The sequence below is a fragment of the Dermacentor andersoni genome, chromosome 4 (genome assembly GCF_023375885.2).
Source record: "Dermacentor andersoni chromosome 4, qqDerAnde1_hic_scaffold, whole genome shotgun sequence".
Taxonomy (NCBI): Eukaryota; Metazoa; Arthropoda; class Arachnida; order Ixodida; family Ixodidae; genus Dermacentor; species Dermacentor andersoni.
The window spans coordinates 15,616,379-15,639,938 of NC_092817.1; the positions used below are offsets into that span (position 1 = coordinate 15,616,379).

The following is a 23,560-nucleotide window of genomic DNA, read 5'->3' on the forward strand; positions in this document are numbered from 1 at the left end:
GAACAGGTAGCGAAAAACACTGATGACACCAGTCCAATGGAGAGCTGACAAAACATATAGCACCGTGCTGCTCTGGTTAACTCCGTAATCTCAACCTCGGGAGCTCTCGAAGAAAAAAATGATAAAGGACATCTGGCCTTGACGCACTACTTGTACTTACGTCGGAGAACGATGAGAAAAGCTACAAAACATCGTTTGAGGGATTACCACCAGGTAGGTGCGTCCCAGCAATTTTCTCTCTCGCTTGTTCGGCAGGTAGCTTTCCCCGTCGAGCTTCCAAGCGCTACACCACAACCGCGCGATCATCAGCGACGCGGCAGTAGCGAATTTTCTTTCCCCCATCACCACTCCACGCTCCCCCGCCTTTTCTTTTTCGCACCTCCAGGGATCGCGCGGGCGAAATGCCGAAAGAACGAACAGCGTCCAAGAACGACCAGCCGAGCAGCAAAAGCGAGCAAAAAGTGCGGCGGAGAAAAAAAGAATGCGACGCCCTCATTGGACGCTGAGCGCTGTCACGTGGTAGTCCACGTGACCACGCAAGCCGCACGGCGCGCGCCCGCGCGCGCGACCGACGAGGAGTTTAACTCTTGCGCGCGGGTTAGAACCCGCACCGTTATAGCCCGGCGTGGAACCGCGCAGAGAGCTGGTTCTGACGTGCGCCTCTGACGCGCCGGTGTCGCCTTCAGTGCTAGAGCCTCGTTGCGCGCTGCTGATTGACACCTGCTGACGTTTGCGTATCTGCTGTTAACCGAAGAACAGTTGCCCATTGCGAGAAATACTTTTGTTTCGTCAAGATTTACGACTTATCGTCAGATTTAAATTGGCTTGAAGCCGAACGACGAGGTTAGAGCCATGGTGAGATTGATGAAGATGTCTGACGACTTTGACTTTTCCACCTCTGGGGTGAGTGATGCGGGACTTGGTGCCGACGTGACCACTACAAGTACTGTTGCTGCTGCTGCTGCGTCAACGCCTACACAGTTTTTGTGGGACGTGGCTACGACGATAGTCCACTATCAACTGACCGAAGACGAGTGTGCCCAGCTACAGAAGGATGAGAACGCTGAAGGTAGGAATTTTCTGTCAAGCGGGAGTTTACTTTCTTGTGTTTTTCGTTTACGACTTAGTTGAAGGGACGTAGTATGCCACTGCTTTCATTAATAGCCCATGTGATGCTTGTTCGAGAACTATACATAAATCGGAAGATGCTGCTGTAATACTTTGCACGACAGTCATGTGGGATTTTGATTCCTCAGACTTGAAAAGTACAAACAACGAAGTTTCTCATTTTCAAGTACTGGATGCTCTTCTAGAGAGAGAGAGAGAAATAACTTATTTATGTAGCCGGCAGATTGCATAAGATAGCATATTTTTTCAAGGACTTTACATATATTTACACAATGTTCTTGCATTATGTGTCATTGTATTATCAAAAATTTGGCTTGATGTGCTCCTATTTCTCTCGTCTTAGATTAAATGAAAATGGACGATTTTTTGCGGTCACGTCGATGAATAAAAAAGAAACACTGGATGCAGAAAAAAAGTTTATTTTACCATGTGCAATCTTATTGATTGCAGTTAATTGCGGGTAATTATTTGATATATTTCCTCGGTCTTCTAGTGAAACGCATTATCGTTTCATAAATACTGCACACGCGAGATAAATGGTGATATTTGTCTGTATATTTAAGAAGTGTTGTCATCAAGTTGCAGAATTACATCAGAACTCTGAATTGCAGAATCGCATGTTTTACACCTAATACCGTGTCAATGTTTCTTGTTTATTTCTAACTTCTTTCCTAGATCCTTAAGGTCTGTGCAAAATATTTACCACTGACGATATGTATCTTTTGTAGTCCAAGGGTTGCTAGACCTTGTCATGCGATCAAAATATCGTGGCGAAAAAGTATTTCTACTTGTGTCTGTAAGTTCAAAGAGCACAACAGAGGCGAGAGGACTTGCGTGTTCATATTTCTTCATAATAAAGTTGCGAGAGCAACCTTTTAACCACGAGAATTTTATCATAGATACAGTATATATCATGCAAATTAAACAACATTTGAGAAGATATCGGAATAATCGGCAACTCAAATCAGACGGCCCACCTCATAAATCGTTGAGCACTTGCGCGGTTCGCGAAATATCTGGTTATCAGTTGCAAGCAATTATGTCGTTTCGTAGATACCATGATATTCTGAAAGTCAGCAGACAGCATGAAACGAAAAAAAGAAAAAGAACGCTGGGCTCTAAAGGGCATACGCGATACCTCATTATTACATAATGAAGAGTTCAGCAGCCCCCTGTTTATTTTCTAGTTTCGCTTTACGAAACGCCAGACCTCAGCGTTGTATTCTATTCTACGACCAATCTAGATAAATGTCATGTCAGTTCCTATTTCTTCTTTTTTATCTTGTAAGGCAGACCATACCAAGAAAACTGCTTGAAAATAATCTGTAGAGTAGGATGGATCTGTGTTAGGCATTCATCGCTTTTGTGTGGGAAGGAAAGGTCTTCTTTCTTCCAGCGGGCTCGCAATTCTTTTTCGATACTACTATAGAGATTTGTTGCGTGTATTTTGTTTTTACATCGATATGTTTCATAAGGACATTGCAGCTACATTGGCGGCGTTGTCGCAGGCCGTTGTTGTAGCCACTCCACGATAATGATAGCGTTCGTGTCGTCACGCCAGCGATAAAATAAAACATCTTACAAAAACAAAAATGAAGAGAAAGGGTGCGCTGCAACCGGTACAGAGCCTAGTCCGCGGCCCCCCCCCCCCCCCATAATGTGACAACTTTCTTCCAATACTTTTTTTTCCCTCACTTCATCTGTAGTTTCACTGTGCCCATCTGTGGTATCACCCCGCTCGGCCAGTTGAGAGAGGTTAAACATTAAAAAAAGGCATAGAATACAATAAATGGAAACCATACATCATACCGGCCCGAGTACCTTCGGTTCCGGTAGTAGTATACGCAAACAGCGCGATCACCACGGCATGTAGAATTTCATACTATAAATTATTGTGGAACTCTAGAACAGCGCCTTTGAGGTCATTGAGAGCGGCATTGGCTTTAAGAACGGCGCTGGGTCATGGAGCAGCAATTACGGTGCGTTCGGCGGTGTCATGTTCAAGATAACACATCACCAAGTAAAGCGACAAGTAGAGAACCCGCTGTGAATGCCTTCTGCGACCGATGTGTTTAACAGTGGTCAAACAAGGGAACCCTCAGGCTGCAGCCACCATGATCACAATTATAAATAATATTCTGGGGCATACGTGCCAAAAAGAAAGAAGACGGTTTGATCACAAGGCTCGCCATACTAGAAGACTCCGGATTACTTCTGACCGCCTAGGCACTTAAATATAATAAGTACACGAGCGTTTGTGCATTTCGTCTCTATCGAAATGCGGCCGCATCTGCGGGGACTGAACCTGCGAACTTAAGCTCACCTACCGCGGCGGGTAACGTTTTAAAACGGGGACGTGTCTTCGTGAAGGCAAAGACCCTTTCTCTCTCTGTTAAATTGTACGGTGCAGCTGCTTGCCAATTTATTCCGCGATGTCTCCAAATGGAGTGAGTACGGAAGTTGCCTTTCTTTGTGTGTGTAATAGGGGTGGGAGGGCAGGTGCGTTGGTCTTGATTGATTGATCTTGATTGAGTCGGGCTATGAAAGGTACCATTGCGGAGGGTCTCCGGATTACTCCTGACCACCTCGTGTTCTTTAACGTGTATCTAACTACACGAGCGATGTTTCCTTTCTCTTTTTTTTTACAATTCGCCCCCGTCAAAACACAGCAGCCGCTGCAGGGAATCGAACCCGTGACGTCGAGCTCGACAACAAAGTTCCATGGCCATTGCGCTACTGGAGCGAGTGTTGCTCCTAATAAACTTAAATCGTTAAATGGAGCTCGTCCCGCGCCCTCTTTTCGTGCTGGCATCCCTTCCCCTGCTTTATTTAAAGAATACTTCCATTCCAACTATCCCAACTTTCTGACTTATGCCAGATGCCTACATTGGTCGAAAGGTTGGCTCCATTATAAGGTGTGCTTTCTTCGGCCACTGGCGAGAACTCGACCTTCACATGCATGCAAATCCGTCGTGTTGCTACGATGTCTACCATGTAAGGCACATTGTGTGCATAAAATTGTGCAGGATAATATTGTCACTACTTAGCGCTTTGCGCAGAACTAGACTAACTTTTATGCTTGACTTAAAAAAAAGGTACTTTGATTTCTTTCTTTACTTTTCGTTTAAAGAAAAACTTAGTTTGCCCTACTACGTGCTAGTGCTCTGCCAACAACAACAATGAGGAATAAGGGGGAAGAAATCCGCACATAACGTGATGTGAATAATCCAGTCCCGAGTCCGTGCTTTAACTGGAGGCCATCTAATCTTCTCTGTTCTGCTTTTGTTAATCCCAGATGGCAAAGAGTGGAAGCCAGTGGTCTTTCTTTTTCTGTTGCTATTGCTCCATCTGAAGAAATGCTGGCGAGAATTAGGCGACCTCGCCGAAGGAGCGGTGTTCAGTGGCGCGGGACTGTCACGAAACTGATTAACACACGGAGCCCTTCTTCTCCAGGTACCTCTGCGCAGATGGAAATTGCAATTCCGTGGATTAGGCAGACGCCAATGGAAGACAGCAACAAGAAAAAAAGTAGAAACTGAAGGCATAGGCATGATATAGAAAACGCCGAAAATAGCCTCGTAACAGAGCGTGAGGAGACTTAATTGCAGCAGTTTGTGAAGCCGGTCGGAAATTATTGCGAAAGCAAGGACACTATATTATCACTCCAATCCTTGGAAACATTGTAATAGTGGATGTTTTGCATGTATTTAGCATAATTTGCGCGTTTATGTTTGATTTTCTTTACAAAATAAGCATGATATGATGGATAAGAAAATAATGCACTATGATAACGTTTGGATGAATGCTCCCAAAACAAAACCCCAAAAAAAGTGAGAGTGCGAACATCTTTTTCCGCTCATTAGGGTGTGGTTTTGATGATCTGATGAATGTATAATTTAAGACGCACATTAAATATTTGTGGATGCGTGTTTTCACATGTACATTGTATTACATACGATTGTGTCTGCCTGAGCTGCCGCCTGGCAGTTGTTGCGAACAACGGTCAGCAACAAATATTTTTTGTATTAGTTCTGTTTCTCCCCTGCTTCCTTCCCAGTTTTGTGAAACGCTCTAATGCTTTCACATTTCATTTCATTAGCATATTTTTTTCTGCGTCACAGTAAGTTCCTGCGTTATGGAGATAAAATAGTATCGCTTGGAATGGGATACTTCAAGTAAAGTTGTTTTAATTGAAGGTTTAGGACAAAAATGAGCCCCACAGAGCGTGAGTGCTCCTCGTAGCTGAATAATTAAACTACGGTAGTGAGGACGCTATGACTGTGCAATTGACAGTTATTTAGCGTAAAAAAATTAATATGTTTTTGTATACGCCATCACGTAACGCGGGCTGAGAAGCAGGTGGCAGCCAAATTTATTTAGCTCGTGGGTACATTAAATCCACGCGTCTTCGTAGCAGAGAGACCCGAAGTTCCAGCTTCTGGGTGCGACGCGAGCAATTTTATGGACTTATGACAAGAATGTATGTCATTTGGGTTGATGGTAAAGAAATTCAGCTGTATGATTTTTTTAATTAATGTATTTATTTATTTATTTGTTTATTTTTTATTTATTTATTTATTTATTTATTTATTTATTTATTTATTTATTTATTTATTTATTTATTTATTTACATATAGTGCTGCCTCAGATCTGAGACATAGCAGGAATGGGTAAGTACATTAATACAACATACAATCAACATGTCCCATGTAAAGAAATTTTCTCTACAAAACGCTCACGTGGCGATTCTCGGATATAAGTATGTAGGTCATACGATAACTCAATAGTAAATGGTAAGAAAGAAAATTGGAAGATCGGAAGGGAACAATATTAAAACGTCAGCTATTCATGTTCCACGCGATGAGGCGCTAACAAATGTCACAGGCACATCGACGAAAACGGAAGCATGTACAAGTTTGTGCTGTGTATATGTGCCAACGGCTCAAGCGATAGTAGGCCAGCATGCAGAGAATGGTAGAAAGTACGATCATATCAATTACAAATAAATCTAACATCTTTCTTCTGCCCAGCCTCAAGCTTTGATGCGTCAGAAGCGCAATGAGGTGACCAGACAACAGATGCATATTCTAGAGCGGGCCTCACGAGGGATTTATAAGAGGCTAGTTTGCATTCCTTGGTTGCTGTTTTTAGTGTTCTTTTTAAATAGCCAAGTCGCTTTAGTGCCATGGAACAAGTTAACGTGACGTGTTTGTGCGATTGTTAGTTGGAAGAAAACGTTACTCCAAGATACTTGAACGCGTTGACATAAGTCAAAATGTTCTGATTATTCTGATCAAGGTGGCGTGCGTGAGACGCCCGGTGCATCCATATGTGCGCCGACCACAGCAATGCCACAAGTGCCTAAAGCTAAGCCCTGTCAGCGCTGTCTGCGTATGCCAGACGGCATACGGAGATTTCTCTCTCTCTCTAAATTCTCTCTCTCTCCTGCCTCCGCTGTACCGGCAGCCATGACGTATCTTCATGTACAGTAAAAGAAATGAAATACTGTAATTGCGATGGACCTCACGAGGACAATTCCCAGGATTCTCTTAAACAGAAAAACGAGACAAAAATACTCAAGCGAATGAGCAAGACAGGCATGTCCCATAAAGAGGTGGCAGCGTCAGTGCAGCACCGGAGGAGACGATCCTGTCGTCGAAGTGGACAAGCGGTAGGTCCAAACGAGAGATCCCTGGCTCCAATTCCGCTAGTCCAGCAGAAGGTAGTTGAATCGGCATGGATAGATCTCTCAGATTTGTTGCTTCAAGCACACGCCCATAATCGAGTGTATGGCCACGCTTGCCGCCGCGCACACGGGCCCTAGAGTATCAATGCGAGCAAGGTCAGTGCACTGAAAAATCACCATCGGACTCTGTCATCAAAGCCATGCTTCGACAAATAATCGACGCCCTGCAGCTGTTACTGTCTGGTTTAAATACGCCAGTGGCGCATACAGCGGCAAAAATTGTGAAAGCTATAGACAGTCTCCTAGCCACACTGCACTAACTTCTACCTCTGCCGCGAAGATGATTGTGCTGCACTCTTCTCTGAAGAGTGCGCGTACGCATTGCACAGAAACAGTATGCTGCGGAGCCCTCATCATCATCATAGTCACCATACCACCAACCTCCCTCCTCTTCACGTCCTTTCTCTTTTATTCCTCCAAGGCCTTTGGGAGAGGAAGACGAAGTGACTGCGAGCCAGAACGCTCTTTTTCTAGCTCAGCTATTTTCGATTGCAGCAAGCTGCCAGGAGCGTGCTGGTATCAAGTTTCAAGGTGGGAAACGTTTTTTGGCTACTTCAGAAAGCGCTTCCGCCCGAGCAACGCCGACGCCGCGCTCAGACGCTGGGCACGCCTGGAGGCAAGCCTAGGCGAGCTACCGCCCGCCAGGCCTAACAATACCCAAGCCCTAAGAATCACTTTTTGCCAAGCATGGAGGTCCAGGTCGAAGGAGAGGAGATGTCTCCCGAGGAATTCGGTGAAGATGCCGGCTGGTGCATGATCGGCTCCAAAAGCCGGTCCGGCCCCAGCGCATCGCGGGATAGACCTAAGAACGAAGCCTACTCCCGCACCGGCGAGGGAGACGGTCGACAACCGCCACGACGCTCACGGAACGTAAAACAACAAATACTCAAGGCCAGCAGAATGCCGGCTCTCCCGAGGAACGACATCAAGATCGTCGTTAGACCCAGGGGCGGCCTCAACACCGCAACGATCGGCGCAGTCAGGATTGCGTCAGCTATATACCGGGCTGCAGGAGTGTCCGATCAAGACGCCAGCGAAGACACCGTCTGCCCCAACACCCACCAAAATATCATCGTTATCAGCACACCCAGCAGCACCAACGCAGAAAAATACAGGAAGCTCGAGGTCATCAGTATCGGCGACCGCCAATACGAGGTCAACGCGTATGAAACGGCGCCCGATCATACGGCCAAGGGGGTCATCCGAGGCATACCTCTCGAAGAAGACTCAAGGACAATTAACTCCAAGATCGTGAACGACAGGAACCCGACAGCCCTGGCAGCCAAGCGTCTTAGCAACACGACCACAGTCATCATCGCCTTCGAAGGCCTAAAAGTGCCCACTCTCGTCAGGTACGGAGGCACTCTGCTTCGCTGTTCGCTGTACAGGAAGCAGGTCGACATCTGTCACCAATGCGGTAGACTGGGGCACCGTATGGACGTCTGCCCAAATCCCCAGGACAAGATCTGCAGGGGCTGCGGTGCCAAGAACCCAGACCCCAATCACCAGTGCACGCCAAACTGCCGCTTATGCGGAGGGAAACACCCTACGGCAGACAAATCCTGCCGAGCAAAGTTCAAGACCCCGTATATAGTCAAGAAACGAAGATGGGAAAGGAAAAGAGCCGAAGCGGAAGCAGAACTCGAGGCGGTCAAGGAATCCGGAGAAGATCAAGCCCCCGCCCTGCAAAAGCCAAGATCCAGATCCAGAGGCCGGGCCAGGTCCAGATCGACGTCGGCTACCGGGACCCCTCGTTCCCGCCAGCACAGCCAGTCGAGGAGCAGAGCTCGCAGTCGCACCCCAGGACCGGGCCGAGCGAGGTCCAGATCCATCCAGGCCCTCCCAGAAAAGGTGAGCTGGGCAGACGCGGTCAAGGGTGCGCCGAGGCGCGGGGTCTACGGAGTAACTGCCTCAGAACCGCAAGTCACAAAGAACATAGACAATGAGATTATTGCAGAAATAAAACGTGAGAACGCCATGCTCCGGAGCCTTGTACAACAGCTAACCCAAGAGGTACGCGAACTGAGAAAGGTCGCGCCTCCCGCGCAAATCCCCAGACCCACTCCCGTCAGTACTCCTGCTCCGAGCAACAATGGCGAGGAACAGGACAAAGCAACCCCACCCGCGAAAAAGCGAGCCGTACAAAGCCAAGACACCAGCCGCACCGAACAGGCGAGATCAGAAATAAAAGCCATGCTTACCGAACTACAAAGTGCAATCGGCAATGTGTCTTCCGCCATATCCGGCCTCACAGCCAGGGTGGTCAAGCTCGAAGAATGTGCGATGTGGGCACCGTCTCTGTCGCAATCACCACAGCCAAACATGGGAAATCATAATATAAATCCCGTAATCTCAGACGTTCCCATGTTGGCACCGCCCCCCGTGCACCGCTCCAGTTTTTCAACAGCTTCTTCTTCAAGACTCCAGGATGGCCAGACACGATAAAGAGTTATTGGTCTGGCAGTGGAACTGCAGAGGTATAACCGGGAAAAAACCTGTCCTACAACAATACGTAAGAAACATCCAACCCAAACCCGATGTGATAATGCTACAAGAAACAGTGGGCGCGTCTGCCAACATCCCGGGCTACCACGCCCTCGTCCCTAAATTCCAAAACGATAGGGGCATCGCCACACTAATCAGAAAGGGTCTAGTACCCATTGAACATGAGATTAAAGGGCCGCAGGCCGAGCATATAATGATAGAAATTATTCCTAACAGAACGCAAAAGAATAGCATCTTCATATTGAACATATACAGTAGCCCATCGAAAAGACGGCAGCGTTTTCTCTCCCTGCTCAAAAAGGCAGCCGAGCTCGCCGGCCTGAACCCGCTAATAGTGGGTGGGGACTTCAACGCGCCGTGCCATGCCTGGGGATACGGCCACACCACAACCAAGGGCAAACAGTTATGGCAGGACTCGCAAGACTTGGAATACACGCTCATCACGGATTCCAGCGCCCCAACGCGTATGGGCAATTCGGTTGCAAGAGATACCACACCGGACTTAACAATGGTCAAAAACATCGAGAGGGCTACCTGGAGAAACACCCTAGAAGACCTAGGTAGCGACCACATGATCATCGAGATCACGATCCCCCGAGCGGGAACCACCCTCCCAGTCAAAAGTTTCAAATGGACAGACTGGGACAAGTTCCGCAAGCACCGGGATATCAGGCAAGACGACGAGCCAATCGGTGACATTGACAGATGGATCGCAGACTTGACCAGGGATGTCGGGGAGGCCACGCAAACCATCACTCCCGATTTCCTGACGGAGAAGATGGACAGTCGCCTCGCCCACCTCTGGGAAGCCAAGAAATCCATACAAACCCGATGGCGAGGCCAGCGGTTCAATCGAAAGCTGAGAAAAAAGATAGCCGACTTAAACAAACAAATCGAAGAGCACTGCAACACCTTGAGCAAGCTACAGTGGGACGAAGTCTGCAATGCCGCGGATGGCCAACTCCACAACGGAAATACGTGGCGACTGCTGAGGCACCTGCTGGGCGAAACCCAGTGCAAATCCAAGCAAAGAGCCGACATGCAGAGACTTCTGCACAAAGAAAAAGGGGCGGCGAGCGAGAAGCAAATCGTCATGAAACTCTGCGACAAATACCTCCCGCAACGACCGACGGTCGAGCACGGCCGGTACACTGGCAGTCCTAGTCCCAAGTTAGATGAAGACTTCAGTGAGGCGGAAATCAGAACGGCACTCCAAGGACTCAACAGTAAGTCAGCCCCGGGACCGGATAGGGTTAACAACAAAACGCTCAAAAACCTGGACGACAAATCTGTTACCAAACTCACGGGCTATATGAACAAGTGCTGGAAAGAAGGCCGCATCCCGGAGCAGTGGAAGAGGTCCAAGGCTATCCTCATACCCAAGCACGGAAAGCCGTTGAGTTTGGAGAACCTACGCCCAATATCTCTCACGTCGTGCGTGGGTAAGGTCTTGGAACACGCCTTCCTGAACCGTATCAACAGCCATCTAGAAGAGACGGAAGCCTACCCCCACACCATGATAGGGTTCCGATCCCGCCTGTCCACGCAGGACGTCATGTTACAACTAAAGAACCAGATCCTTGACGACAAGACAAGAAACACCAGAGCCATCCTAGGACTAGACCTGGAGAAAGCATTCGACAACGTCGCTCACGAGTCGATCCTTAAACAAGTGTCTAATCTGAACCTGGGGGAAAGGTCCTACAACTACGTGAGGGACTTTCTGAACGATCGCAAAGCCACCCTCACGGTTGGCGACCTCGAGTCCGAAGAACGAACCCAGGGAAGTGCAGGTACCCCCCAGGGCTCAGTTATATCTCCGCTCCTTTTCAACTTAGTCATGCTGGGTCTCCCCAGCAAACTACGTGAAATCGAAGGAATCCACCACGCTATATACGCAGATGATATAACGATATGGGCAGACCGCGGCAGTGATGGGAAAATTGAACACGCACTACAAACGGCCATTCACAAAGTGGAAGAGTACCTCGAAGGAACGGGCCTCAAATGCTCCCCGAGCAAGTCCGAACTACTCCTTTACCGGCCCACGCGCAGAGGCATGCCACCAAAGAGCTACACAGGACCCCGGGAGTACGAGGAAATCGGCCTGTACACCCAAGACGGAAACGCAATCCCCAAAGTAAACAAGATTAAAATCCTCGGAATGGTCATTGAGGCCAACGGAGCTAACGGTGAAACCGTGAGGAAGATCAACGGCAAAGTCATCAGCGCCACGAGACTCATAAAGAGAATAACCAATAGACACGCGGGCATGAAGGAAGACAACGTCATTCGACTGATCCACTCATTCGTTATCAGCCACATCGCCTATGTAGCCGCCTACCACAACTGGTACGTCGCGGAAAAGAACAAGATTAACACGTTCATAAGGAAAACGTACAAGATAGCCCTGGGCCTACCGGAATCGACAAGTACCGAGCTCCTGACTCAGCTGGGCATATACAACACCATAGAAGAAATAGCCGAAGCACAACGCATCTCGCAGCTCGAACGCCTGTCGACCACCACGACGGGAAGACACATTATGAACACGCTCGGCATAACGTACCACAACCAGCACGGCCAGAAAATGCAAATCCCCAACAAAATCAGAGAGACCATTACGGTGGCAACCATCCCAAGAAACGTGCACCCCGATTACAACCGAGGTAGAAGAAAGGCAAGAGCCGAGGCTCTGCTCCGTTCATTCGGCAGGGAGAGAAACGCGCGCTTTGTCGACGCAGCCGAATATGCGAACGGCCAAACATACGCCGCCGTAGTCATAGACGCAGAGTCAAAAATCAGAACCGCATGCAGTGTATACACCAAACACTCGGAAATAGCGGAGGAAGTAGCGATTGCGCTGGCCCTCACAGAACAGGAATGCGAAGTTGTACTCAGTGACTCGCAAACGGCAATAAAGAATTATGCCAAAGGTCGAATTTCCAAGGAAGCCCTGTCCATTCTGGCCAAAGCGGGCAGATCCAAAACCGCGAGCTCGAGGATCATATGGTTCCCCGCGCACGTCATCACGGAAGGCGACGCGCTCCCGAACCTAAACGAGACGGCGCACCGGACGGCGCGAGACATGACCCGCCGCGCCGAACAGGGCAACGCCTCTCGCACGATAGCGAACGCTTCTCGAGCAGAACGGGACAGGCTCACCAGATACAACGACATCACCAGTGCATATTTGCACGCCAGAAGGATATACCCACCGCCGAGTCCCAAATTGAACAGGAGGCAGGCCGTCGCCTGGCGACAACTACAGACAAACACGTTCCCTAATCTATTCCGTCTCAAACGTATCTTCCCAGATAAGCATCAGGACGACACGTGCAAATTGTGCCAGGAAGGACCAGCAACACTCAAACACATGCTGTGGGAGTGCAATGTAGTTATAGAAGGGATGGCAGTTACTCCGGAGACCCTGTCGTCGAGGTGGGCCGCCGCTCTGCGCAGCTCAGACCTCGGAATTCAGATGTGGGCAGTCCAGCAAGCCCGTGAAGCGGCGTTGAGGCAGGGCCTTGACGTTCCTCCGTGGGAGACCTGAGCGCGGGTCGCGTTAAACCTTGCCGGACATACAAGAAAGTTGTATCCATCCATCCATCCATCCAAGGCCTTTCCCCAGCGTGGAGTAGCAGGCTAGAGGCACTTCGCTCAGGCCGACCTCTCCACCTTTCTGACATTAAGAAATTCTCTCTCTCTCCTGATCATTAGTGTGGGCGAATTTAAGGGCCTGTTTTTGTTAGAAAAGCTCATAGATACCGTTTCATTTAAGCTAATTTTCATTTGCCAGGTCTTACTCCAGTTGGAGAAGGTACTGAAGAAGGTATTGAACGCGTTATTCAGCACTTTAAGGTCATTGACACTAGTAATGTTAGAGCACAGACACAGTCGCCTGCAAACAAAGGGAGCTTAACAGCAGTGTTAATAACGACTTTCCCGACATCATTAATTTAAATAATGAATAAAAATGGTCCTAATACAGAGCCCTGTGGGACGATGAAGAAAATATCGATACCAGGTGAGTGCTCTTGATTAAATTAAACAAACTGGGACTGCCGATGCAAGTAGTCTCTTATCCAGCCAAGCAAAGGATTTCTGTCCATACTTCAAAAATAGTGTCAAGTTTCATAAGTTGCTTAGTAATATACATACGTTGTCGAACGCTTTGGAGTAGTGGACAAAAACGGCGTCAATCTACCTACGAATATTAAGTGTAGTGGCATCGTCGTGAGTGAATTTAACTAGTTGCGTAACCTTGGAGGAACCTGATCTAAAACCATTCTGATGATGCCAGAAGAAGTTATCAATGGGGTACTGTATAATATGCTTATGAATTATGTGTTCTAGTAGTTTACAACAGGTAGGTAGCAATGAAATTGCACTTCAATTGGAAATTGTTTGGCTATTGCCAAATTTGTGTAATAGTACAACTTGAGCAACCTTCCTGACACGAGGAACAGTGTAACTCGACAAATTTTTGAAAGATGATAGATATGCACACAATATTGGGTGTGTCTCTTTAGGACTTTGTTCGGTATGTTATCTAGACCTGCACTTTTTCTGGTATCAATGTTTAACAAGAAGCTGTGAATTCCGCTTAAGGTTATCTGAAGTTTTGAAAAAGATACTGAAGGACTATCACAATGAAAAGCATGGACAGTGCCCTTATCTTCAATAAAAACAGACTTAAAATAAGTATTAAGCATTTCAGAGATCATGACAGCATTAGAGTACAACAGTCCAATAATTACAATAGAAGTTCAGTTGAACACAAGAGGAACAACCGTGTTCCGGAATTCGGATTGGTTTTCTTTTAGTCTCTAGCATTCTGCATTTCATTCTTAATGTTTCTAAGTGATGTCAGCTTGGAGTTCTGTTGAACTTTCTGAGTGCTGGAGCTACGCCGAAAGCGCTTTATCCGGCGAATCAACTGTATGATCTCCCCAGAATACCACAGGTGCTTCGGGTTTCGTTTACACACTTTTTGGGTACGAACTTAGCTATACACTCTTTGTTGTGGCAATGTTGTGAAATATTTCAACTAATAAGTCAACACATAAGGAATCACTCGAAAATATAAACTCATCAAAATATGATGCAGGCGAGGCGACGATGGAATTGTCGTCAGTTCGAGAAAAGTCATGGACAGTACTACATGTTGGCTTATTGGGCTTTAGAGCAACATCTTGACGGACAATTGCCGCCTTGTGATCAGAGATGCTTTCGAGAACGTCGAATTCACTATACAGAAACCCATCACTCAGGAGGACGAAATCCAAGATGGCAAATCCTAGGGTGTACGAGCTAACGACCCGTGCTGAATTATATGGCACAGCGAAATTGATTAGAGCATCGCAGATGGCTCGGTCACGTCCACTTGAAGAAAGAGAACGCCAGCCTATGCAAGAGGCGTTAAAATCGCCACACATAATTAATTGGCTATTCTGTAGACCCTCTACTGCGATATAATCCGTAACAGCCTGAACTGAATTGACATCATTTGGTGGTTGGTATACAGCGCCAAACACAATAGTAAAGCGACCAAAGTCAATCTTACAGCAAACAGATTCGCTATGAAGAAGCTCCTGTAGTAAAACGTATTTAATAACTTTAGACATTAAAAGTGCTACACCTCCACCGCGACGAACTGTCTTGTCACTTATCGATACCAAATAACCCGGGGGCAGTAATTCCCTCTCAGAAATGCAGTCATTTAAAGAGGTATCAGTAACGCATATTACTGATGGTTTGTGGCATTCTACCAAGCTAGTTGAAATAAATATATTATTAACCAGGCTGCGCGTTCTAAGCTTCAGAGGTGTCGGTTTCCCTTTATGTCGGAGTAAGTTTGGAATTCCTAGGAGCGATATTATCACATGCCTTCACTGATATAAATTTTTTAACCTTTTAGTTTGCGTGCGTATTTAGTAAATGTGACTTAGTTCAGAAATCCAACCCTTTCATAATGACAAGTCTATATTTCCGGTCCTGTTTAGCCCAAGTCTGTGCCAACATTCCCCGTGAATGCACTTGTCGTCAAGCTTGCATGCGTAGTACCCAAGTAAGAAGTGCCTCAGGTGTCTCGTCTGGTATTTCAGATAAGCCGTCAATAACAAAGTCATTCCGTCTCGACTGACTTTCAAAGTCGTCGTTCCTACTCTTCAGCTTTTATATCACATCCGCGAGAGCAGAAACAGTATTTTTTAGTTCCTGCACACGTTCAACGACGTCCGTTGGCGACAAGTGACTCTAGCTTAGGTAGCCGATCATCGAAAAAAGCAACTTATGAGGTTACTGCTGAAATTTCCTTGTTGATACGAGCTTTTCCTGGTAGCAGTTCGGCCAACATTTTCTCGATACTGGGACCCGGATTTGTTTCTGTGTCACCTGAAAGAATCGACAAGCTTTGCAAAATGCGCGCAAGAGAGGCAGCTCTCTTCGTAAAAACAGGGAGGGTCCAGCAGCAGCAACAAGAAACGATCGTCACTTCCGAAGCATTTACAAACATACCAATTGCATACTTCTAAAAAGAAGCAAACAAACTTTTGGCGCATGTTTGCGATGCGGCCGTCAGACACACTAAATTGGAACCCCAGAGGCGTCCGTCCTTTATGCTGTTGCGAGCATGCCGCTGAGGTGCCGAAACATGCGCAGTACCACCAGATAAGCGCTGACCAGTAGGGACAGAAATATCCCGAGCAGGCTGACACGTTTGCGTTTATTATTTTTATTGCCAACGGACACGTGAAGCTGTCTGAGTAAGCGTCAACCGTCTGTTGGGGTAGACCGACTAGCTGGCGATCCGAAGGAGCACAATGTTGTAGGTAGTGGAAACAGGTACTTGCAGCAATATGAAAGAAGAAGTCGGCCACTTTGAGCCGTATGTTTACGATCCTGCCACCAGAGCCACTCAGCTTTTATGAACCTATTATAATATAAAACATATAACTTTTTATTATCGACCATATCTCTACCCATATGAAACGCATGCGCAGGGGCACGTTAAAGATCCCCTGGTGGTCAAATTTGATCCGGAGTCCCCACTACAGCGTGCCTCATAATCGAATCGTGGTTTTGGGACGTAAAACCCCAGAATTCAATGAAACAAAACAATCGTTCTTACAGTACAATGGGCTATAGACATTCAAGAGAATTTACTTAACGATTTAGGGGTCATTTCATGCAATTTCTGCCCAAGTGTATGATCCCTTGGGTCACGTATTGAAACGGACCGAAAATAAATCTGTAAAAGTGACATAATTGTATCCCCTGGTGCCGCTCACTGCGTTGAAAGACAGGCGAAGTGGTAGCATGATCTTTTGTTCATATTCTAGCGTGTCAATCCTCGTAATTGCTAAGTAATAGTGTTTTCATTCAGCGCAGTCAGTTACGTTGCATTTCTCTATAAAATAAAAATCGATCCACTGGCACAATACACATGCCATGGTAATTAATTGTCGAGGAAATTAGGAGAAAGAAAAATTCTTCGCAGATTTATGCCAATCTGAGCAACTAATACGAAAATGCAGCGAAGATGTATATGCGACTTAAATTCGCACAGTCCGAAACCTTACCTGCGAATAGGTAACGCAGGGTACTTTAGGGGTCTGATTTGTCACTGCCCCAAATCGACCCAAGAATTTTTCAAACACTTCTTTATATCCGGTGCTATACCAGAGCCTTTTAAAACACTTCGCTATATTCGAGCTTTGTACTTCTAAAGACCACGTTATAGACCATTTTCACGGAGCATTTTGCTCAGGGGGCACAAGATGGCGCTTTCGGCGGTGCGCAGCACATTGCCTCAGTGAAAGCGCACGAATACAAACCATTACAACTTCTGCCCTGCCTCTGTGCGTTCAGCTGCAGCAAATGCAAGTGGGTGTGTGCTAACGCACTGTGCTCCATTTATGCTGCAAAATGTGGAGCTGTTAAGGAAACACACGCGCCTAAGGGAAGTTGGCAGCAATAATAATGAATGGAGTATTAAGAAATGGAACGAATCTGTATGGCTAATTTCACGGACCGCTGGTACACAAGGACTGGCTGTGTTGCCGGCCCTTCGTGATGCTCTGCTTTCCGGGAGGATAAAAAATTCAATCATCCACCGGCGTTGTATCGCTAGGCTCCAAAGAACAGACTTCAACTTCGTATCATTGGCAGGAGTGAGCACCGCTCGTTACACAATGACTAAGGGAGTAGTGCCGCTTCCTGGCATAGCAAATTTCTCGCACGTTATCTACACACATCCACTCCAACTCAAACGCAAAATAAGAGTGTTAGCGCACACTTGAATCCATGCGCCGAAGCATCGCTGACGGCGACTACACCGACAGTACTCGAATGTTCGAAGCTGAACGTTTTGTGAGGTCCACTGAGTAAGCAAGTGATTTGCGAAAATTCGTCTTTGCTGCAATCTACTACCAAGTACAGAATATCTACGTTCCAAGCCTTGCGAGCAGCAAGAACAAATTTATCGCAACTGAAAACACCAGCGGGAAATTAGGCAGAAAATATGCAATCAGAGAGTGACCATACCGAGGAAATTTACTCTGTCGGAAACATGACAAGCCACTGTTTGAAAGTGTTTGCCAAATGAAGAACCAAGACCAAAACACACTGACCCTGATTTAATTCGTAAGCCGAAAGTTTACATACATTTCTAGCGCGGCTTTTAGTAAAAGCACCGTATACGCTGCTCGCGCCGTTTTCACAAGGTGTGATCAGCTCATAAAGCGCGTACATGTCCTCTGAAACTGTGGCCAAAGCTTTGTGTCGTTCACCCAGTCACCGTCCACGATATTCATCGAAACGGAGGTTTGATGAGCCCCACCGGGGCGTCATGCACATCCATTGTTAAACATGGCTGCAACAGAGGCCGTTGGGGCAAGCAATGAACGCGCCGCCACGCGCGCGAACCGAGCGAACGAGCACAGCGAAAGATGAGAGCGACCGCGGCGTGCAGCGGGGGACGAAAAAAGCGGCGAGAGAGATGAGGCGCTGCGAGGGAACCGGAGAGGAGGGTGCAGCGGAATCACGAGGCGGAAAGTGGAGGAGGGTATGGTGAAAACGCGAGAAAAAAAGCGTAGTGCGGCGACGGCAGTTAAAGATGGCGCCAGAGTAGGGCGCGTAGTCTGGGGGGCTTGTCGGTGGCGGCTTCTGCGAATCGCGCCTACGCGTCACCCACGCGCTGGCTCTCGCGATTGCCAGTTTAGCGAGGCAGTGGCACCACACTTCGCTCCGTTCGCAACGTGCCGCACGAGACCGACTGTACAATATATCGCGAAAGGAAAAGACGCATAGAGCTGCGCTCAAAATTCGCATTAAGGAGTATCGTAATCGTCGATGAATTCTTTTTCTTTCCTTTGTTTTTGCCACTACTCAATAGAACTGGCAAGAAAAATGGACTAGTGTGTACACATGACTAAAATGTGTATCGCTCGTTCCTTTTTTCTTTGCATAATTTCATAGAAATAAGGTTGGTGTGCATATTGCTAAATGCGTTTCTACGTTCATCCCTGCATTCCAGTCCTGCACTTCCAGTTGCATGTAGTGTGTGTTTTTCCCGCCAAATGTTTGACACGCTTGACGTGCTGGCACGCACACGATGTGCAGGCTTGCCGCTGTGTGCGAGGCTTAGAGAAATAAACAGCTTGAAGAAAAAATATGCGCCACGCGTTTTTTAAAATTTATTTCCCCATCCTCGAAAAGAACAAACGTTGCCACCCGTATGGAATGCAGCGAAGACGCTGTAATCAGCGCGTCCAAAGTCCTCAAACTGGCCGCCGCCGAAATACCGAATGTTGCTCACACATTCCACGAGCGACTGTTCGTTCGGCCACGCTGAAAATCGGCCACCACAGGGGTCTCTAGCTGAACTGTTTCTTCTTCCTTACATCGTGTTTTTTTTTCTTCGCCTTTCCCTTTTCTGTGTACATCTTGTTTATCGCTCTATTTCTTCTTCGAACGATCTGATTTTATCCCGTTCCACCAAATTCAAGTGGGCCTCCGATGCGAGATACATCGGTCTCAAAACTGCGAGCTTGAAAGGAATGACGCTTTGAAAAACCTCCTGCCAAAGTTCTTACAGCGAACAACGCTTCCCCTCCCTACTGTCCTGAGGAATCAAAGTGAAATCTTTCAATATGCAAATTTCAGACAGAACCCTGCCCGGAAAAAGAACGCCCCCCGGGTTCCTGCTTATCATATAGAACAGGTGTCTCGCCGCACCTGCAGATATTTCTTTCTTGCATTTTCGGGAACCTCTGAGAATTTGTAACTTATGCAGCGAAGTAGGACAATTGCATTGGAATCACGCTGTTATTTATTATTTGTTTGCTTGTTCATTTTTATCTGTTTGTGCATCCCCCATCCTCGGTGCACTGTAGCTTAGCTCTCAATAGCGAAAATTTAAAGCAAGTTGTCAGTGGGGCATACTGTAAATTGTCCGCGCAGGGAACCAGTTATGAGATGATTTGACACGGGTGACATTTGCTACGCTTACAACAGATACGGTCACTTTCACACCAACTGACAGTATTTTTGCAGTGGGACGAAAACTGCCACTCCAAAGGTCACCATCTACTGCACTTCATATTAAAGATGCGAATATCTTTCTTAGTTTTTTCAACGATTTGAGCATTTTACAGAAACATTACATCCGTAAAAAATATACAAGTGCTGCGATTGGACCTGTTTAGCGCGTCGGCGTTCTAGGAGAAAGAACTCTTGCTTTAAAATACACACAATTTCCTCCTGTCCATCTTTGAGTACTAATTACCAATTGTGCTTACGGAAGAGACAAAGCCTAACTGCCTGAAAAGCGAGCAATTTTTATCACTTATTTCCTAAATGCAGTTCTCACAGCGCGGCTCAACATATTTTTGTTCTGAGAAAAGAAAAGTGCTCCCTTATTTTTTTAGCTGTTAAATCTCCTGTAAGGTATTTGCTCAAGCAACATTCCGCATTACCTTCTAAACATGCGAAAAAAGAACACACACACATCGACTGTAACATAAAAAGAGGTGGTGCAAATATCTCTAAAATGAAGTCTTCGTAAACATCCATCAACTTTCTCAGTTCTCAATACGAATACTGGTAATTTAAGAAGAAGTATTATTATTACAAGTAACCTCATTACCTTTAAGAGCGAGAAGGCTCTTTTGGCCATTTTCGTAGTCGGCAGTTGGCTACCGGAGGTTGGTAGTGGGACTTGCAAAGAGCGCACGCTCTCGCGCAGTGTTACGTGGGGCACGCTCGTGGCCGAATGCTTATAGCTATTTCACACGCACCTGGTGCCCAACTATACAGCCGCTTCAGATGTGCCGCTTAATGGATCTGTTGTTTACGGAAGTACGTAAAGAAACAACAAACGCTATGCCTATATACCAATGTATTTCCAAAGAGGAGTTGGATAGTTTTCTTCTGGACACCCGGTACCTCCATCTGTAACAAGTCTGTGTCCCCCAACGCTCTTCGTCCAGAGATGTTGAAGCTTGCCGAAGGGATGCTTACGCTTGAGGATAGAAGGTTAACCTGATTTTATTTTACATTTTTGTAGGCATTAGGCTAAGTAGAGAAAATGATCGAAATAAGAATGAAAGCTTTCGAGATAGCTGCGACAGCAGATAGACCGCTGATCTCGAGAAACCAACGCACGCACGCACTGCTGCTTTCAACCACATTTTCCCCTCCGCAGGGGAACGAGGTTTTTTGCATGTGACGTCAGTCCCTCTGTCCCGGTGACAGCCAGTTCCTCGCGGGGTTCTCGGACGATGACTGCCCATAGAGATTACTCACCATCTCTAGGATGGGGTCGATGAACTCGCTGAAAACGACGCTGTCAGTGTCGTTTTCAGCAGGGCGGCCGCCTCCCTCGAGAACAAACTCGTGGCGAAGGCCCTGACCGCCAACCGAGAATCCATGTAGGCCTGCGCTCTGCTCTCGTTCCGTAGGACGAGGGCCACCGCGACCTGTTCCGCCAGTGCCGCGGGAAGAGCCACACACCAACGCGGCGTTAAGGAGGTTGCCCCTGTAATCTACCACGGCCACCACGAACCGGTCGGAGGAACCGTATTGGGTGGCGTCGACGAACGCGACCGACCGTGGATCACCAGCGACGGATCCGAGAAGTGCGGCCGCCCTGGCCCGACGCCTGCCTACATTGTGTTGCGGGTGCAGGTTGTGCCAGAACGGCGAGACCGTGACAGCCTCCCGCGTTCCAGCGTCGAGCGCGCGCCGCCTTTCCCTGACGCAGTGAGGTTGCAATCCAGCGGCTCTAGGATCCGCCTCCCCACAGGCGAGGAAGAGAGCCTGACAACCTGGGTCGTCTGCTGGGCCGTCTGCTGTGCCTCGACAACCTCGACGAGAGTTTTGTGGACTCCCAGCTACATGTGCTTCTCCGTGCTGGCGTTCATGAAGATGCTGAGCACCTTTTTGATGCTCTTGCGCATCAGCGCTTCAAGCTTTGCCCTTTCGTATCCCTGCCAGCGATGTGCGGCGGCCACGTTCGTGATGTGACTCATTAGGAAGGCGTGGTACAACCTAAGGAGGTTGTCCTCCCTTAGCCCTTCGCGACTGTTGGAGACCCTAGTGATAAGTCTGACCATGTCTGTTTTGGTGGCGATACGAACGGTCGTTTGTCCGTTACTGCCGTTTGCCTCGATCAGAATACCGAGTATGCGGATGACCTCTACCCTGGGAATGACCTGCCGTGCGAATGGAAATGTCGACTTTTCCGAGAGGGACCTACCCTTTGGGAATGTGCCCCCTCCTTGTCGGTCGATACAAAAGAAGTTCGGACTCGGACGGGCACAGCCGGAGCCCCGTGCCCGCCAAGAATTCCTCCGTGCAGCTCAGGGCCGCCTGTAGTGATTCCTGGACTCTGCCTTCCCTGCCGCCGTCGCACCACACCGTGATGTCGTCGGCGTAAAGAGTGTGATTAACGCCGTCCCCCTTGGAGAGACGCGCGTAGAGGCCGCGCATGGCGACGTTGAAGAGCAGCGGCGAGATGATCGACCCTTGAGGGGTGCCCCTCACCCCCAGCTCGATCGAAGGGATCAGACTTTACCTCGCCCACCTTGAGAACGGTGCGCCTGCCCCAAAGGAACGAACTGATGAAACTGTGGAACTTAAACCCAAGGCCTATGTCCGAAACTGAATCGAGGACGTGCCTATGCGAAATGTTATCGAAGTACTTTTGGAGATCCAGCGCTAGGATGCCTCTGACGTCTCGGGTGCTCAAGCTTTGCATACAATTACTGAACCCTCGTTTTTTTTTTAAATGCATTTTACAAGTCTCGGCGTTACCTTTCCCCAGCGTACCCGAAGAACTGAAGGAGGCAGCGTGTTTATATTTAGTATAATAAGGGGGACGTTATAAGTGACTCGGAAGCACTGTTCAATGTAAGTGGGACGCGAGGTTCGATTTTGCCATCGAACACGTAACTATAGTTATTGATGAAGCCCAGATTAATGTGAGACAGGAACCTACCTACCTACCATAATAATCCTGGCACAAGCCAAGGAATACCTCACGGTTAAATTTAGCAGAAGGGAAAGACGCGGAACAGTTACGAATTCCTTGATTCGATTGATGGAACCCATTTCATTACTCCAAGGAGAAGCATAATGAACTAATAAGAGCACAGAAAGAAGACCTGCATGGGCGAGTGCTGTTGCAAAAGCCCCGTAATAAGGAGCCCTTTATCAATATTCCGTAACGTAGAAATTAAGTTTGCGAGGAACAAAACTGCAAATAAATCTTGCTTATGCCTGTGATATTGTCTTCAGTTTGCGTAATAACGCGTTAAATGAAAATTCAACTTTCCTGAAATCTCATCTTCAAGAAGAAACGTTAAAAAAATTTAAATAGTTTACAAGAAGTCATATTTCCCTTCTGCGTTTGAAATATTTGTCAGTGCATTTAGAAGCTTAAGAAATCAGTTTATTGAAACGAAGCGGCGTTAACTACGATCGATTGAATGTCCCCATATTGCTTTCTTTTGTCACCCCTGATGTTCAGAAACACTAGCAATTTACCGAGTCACAAAAGTGCCCAGGTAAGTTTTGGAAATAATCTACTGGAGAAAAATGTTTATTCCGCTGGGCTTAAGATTTCAATGGCCCTCCTTAACTTATTAGTGGAAGCACCACATGCCTTAATGAACAAGC

The 23,560-nt window shown here is 47.4% G+C and overlaps 1 protein-coding gene across 1 annotated transcript in view; it reads left to right on the forward strand.

Moving 5' to 3' along the window:
• The first annotated feature begins 598 nt into the window (after positions 1-598).
• Positions 599-23,560, forward strand: part of LOC126535779 (corticotropin-releasing factor receptor 2-like) — a 293,126-nt gene continuing 270,164 nt past the window's right edge. Inside the window, exon 1 of the mRNA XM_050182572.3 lies at positions 599-1,069. Coding sequence (XP_050038529.2) covers positions 853-1,069 — 217 coding nt within the window. The 5' untranslated portion in view covers positions 599-852. The remainder of the gene's footprint in view (positions 1,070-23,560) is intronic.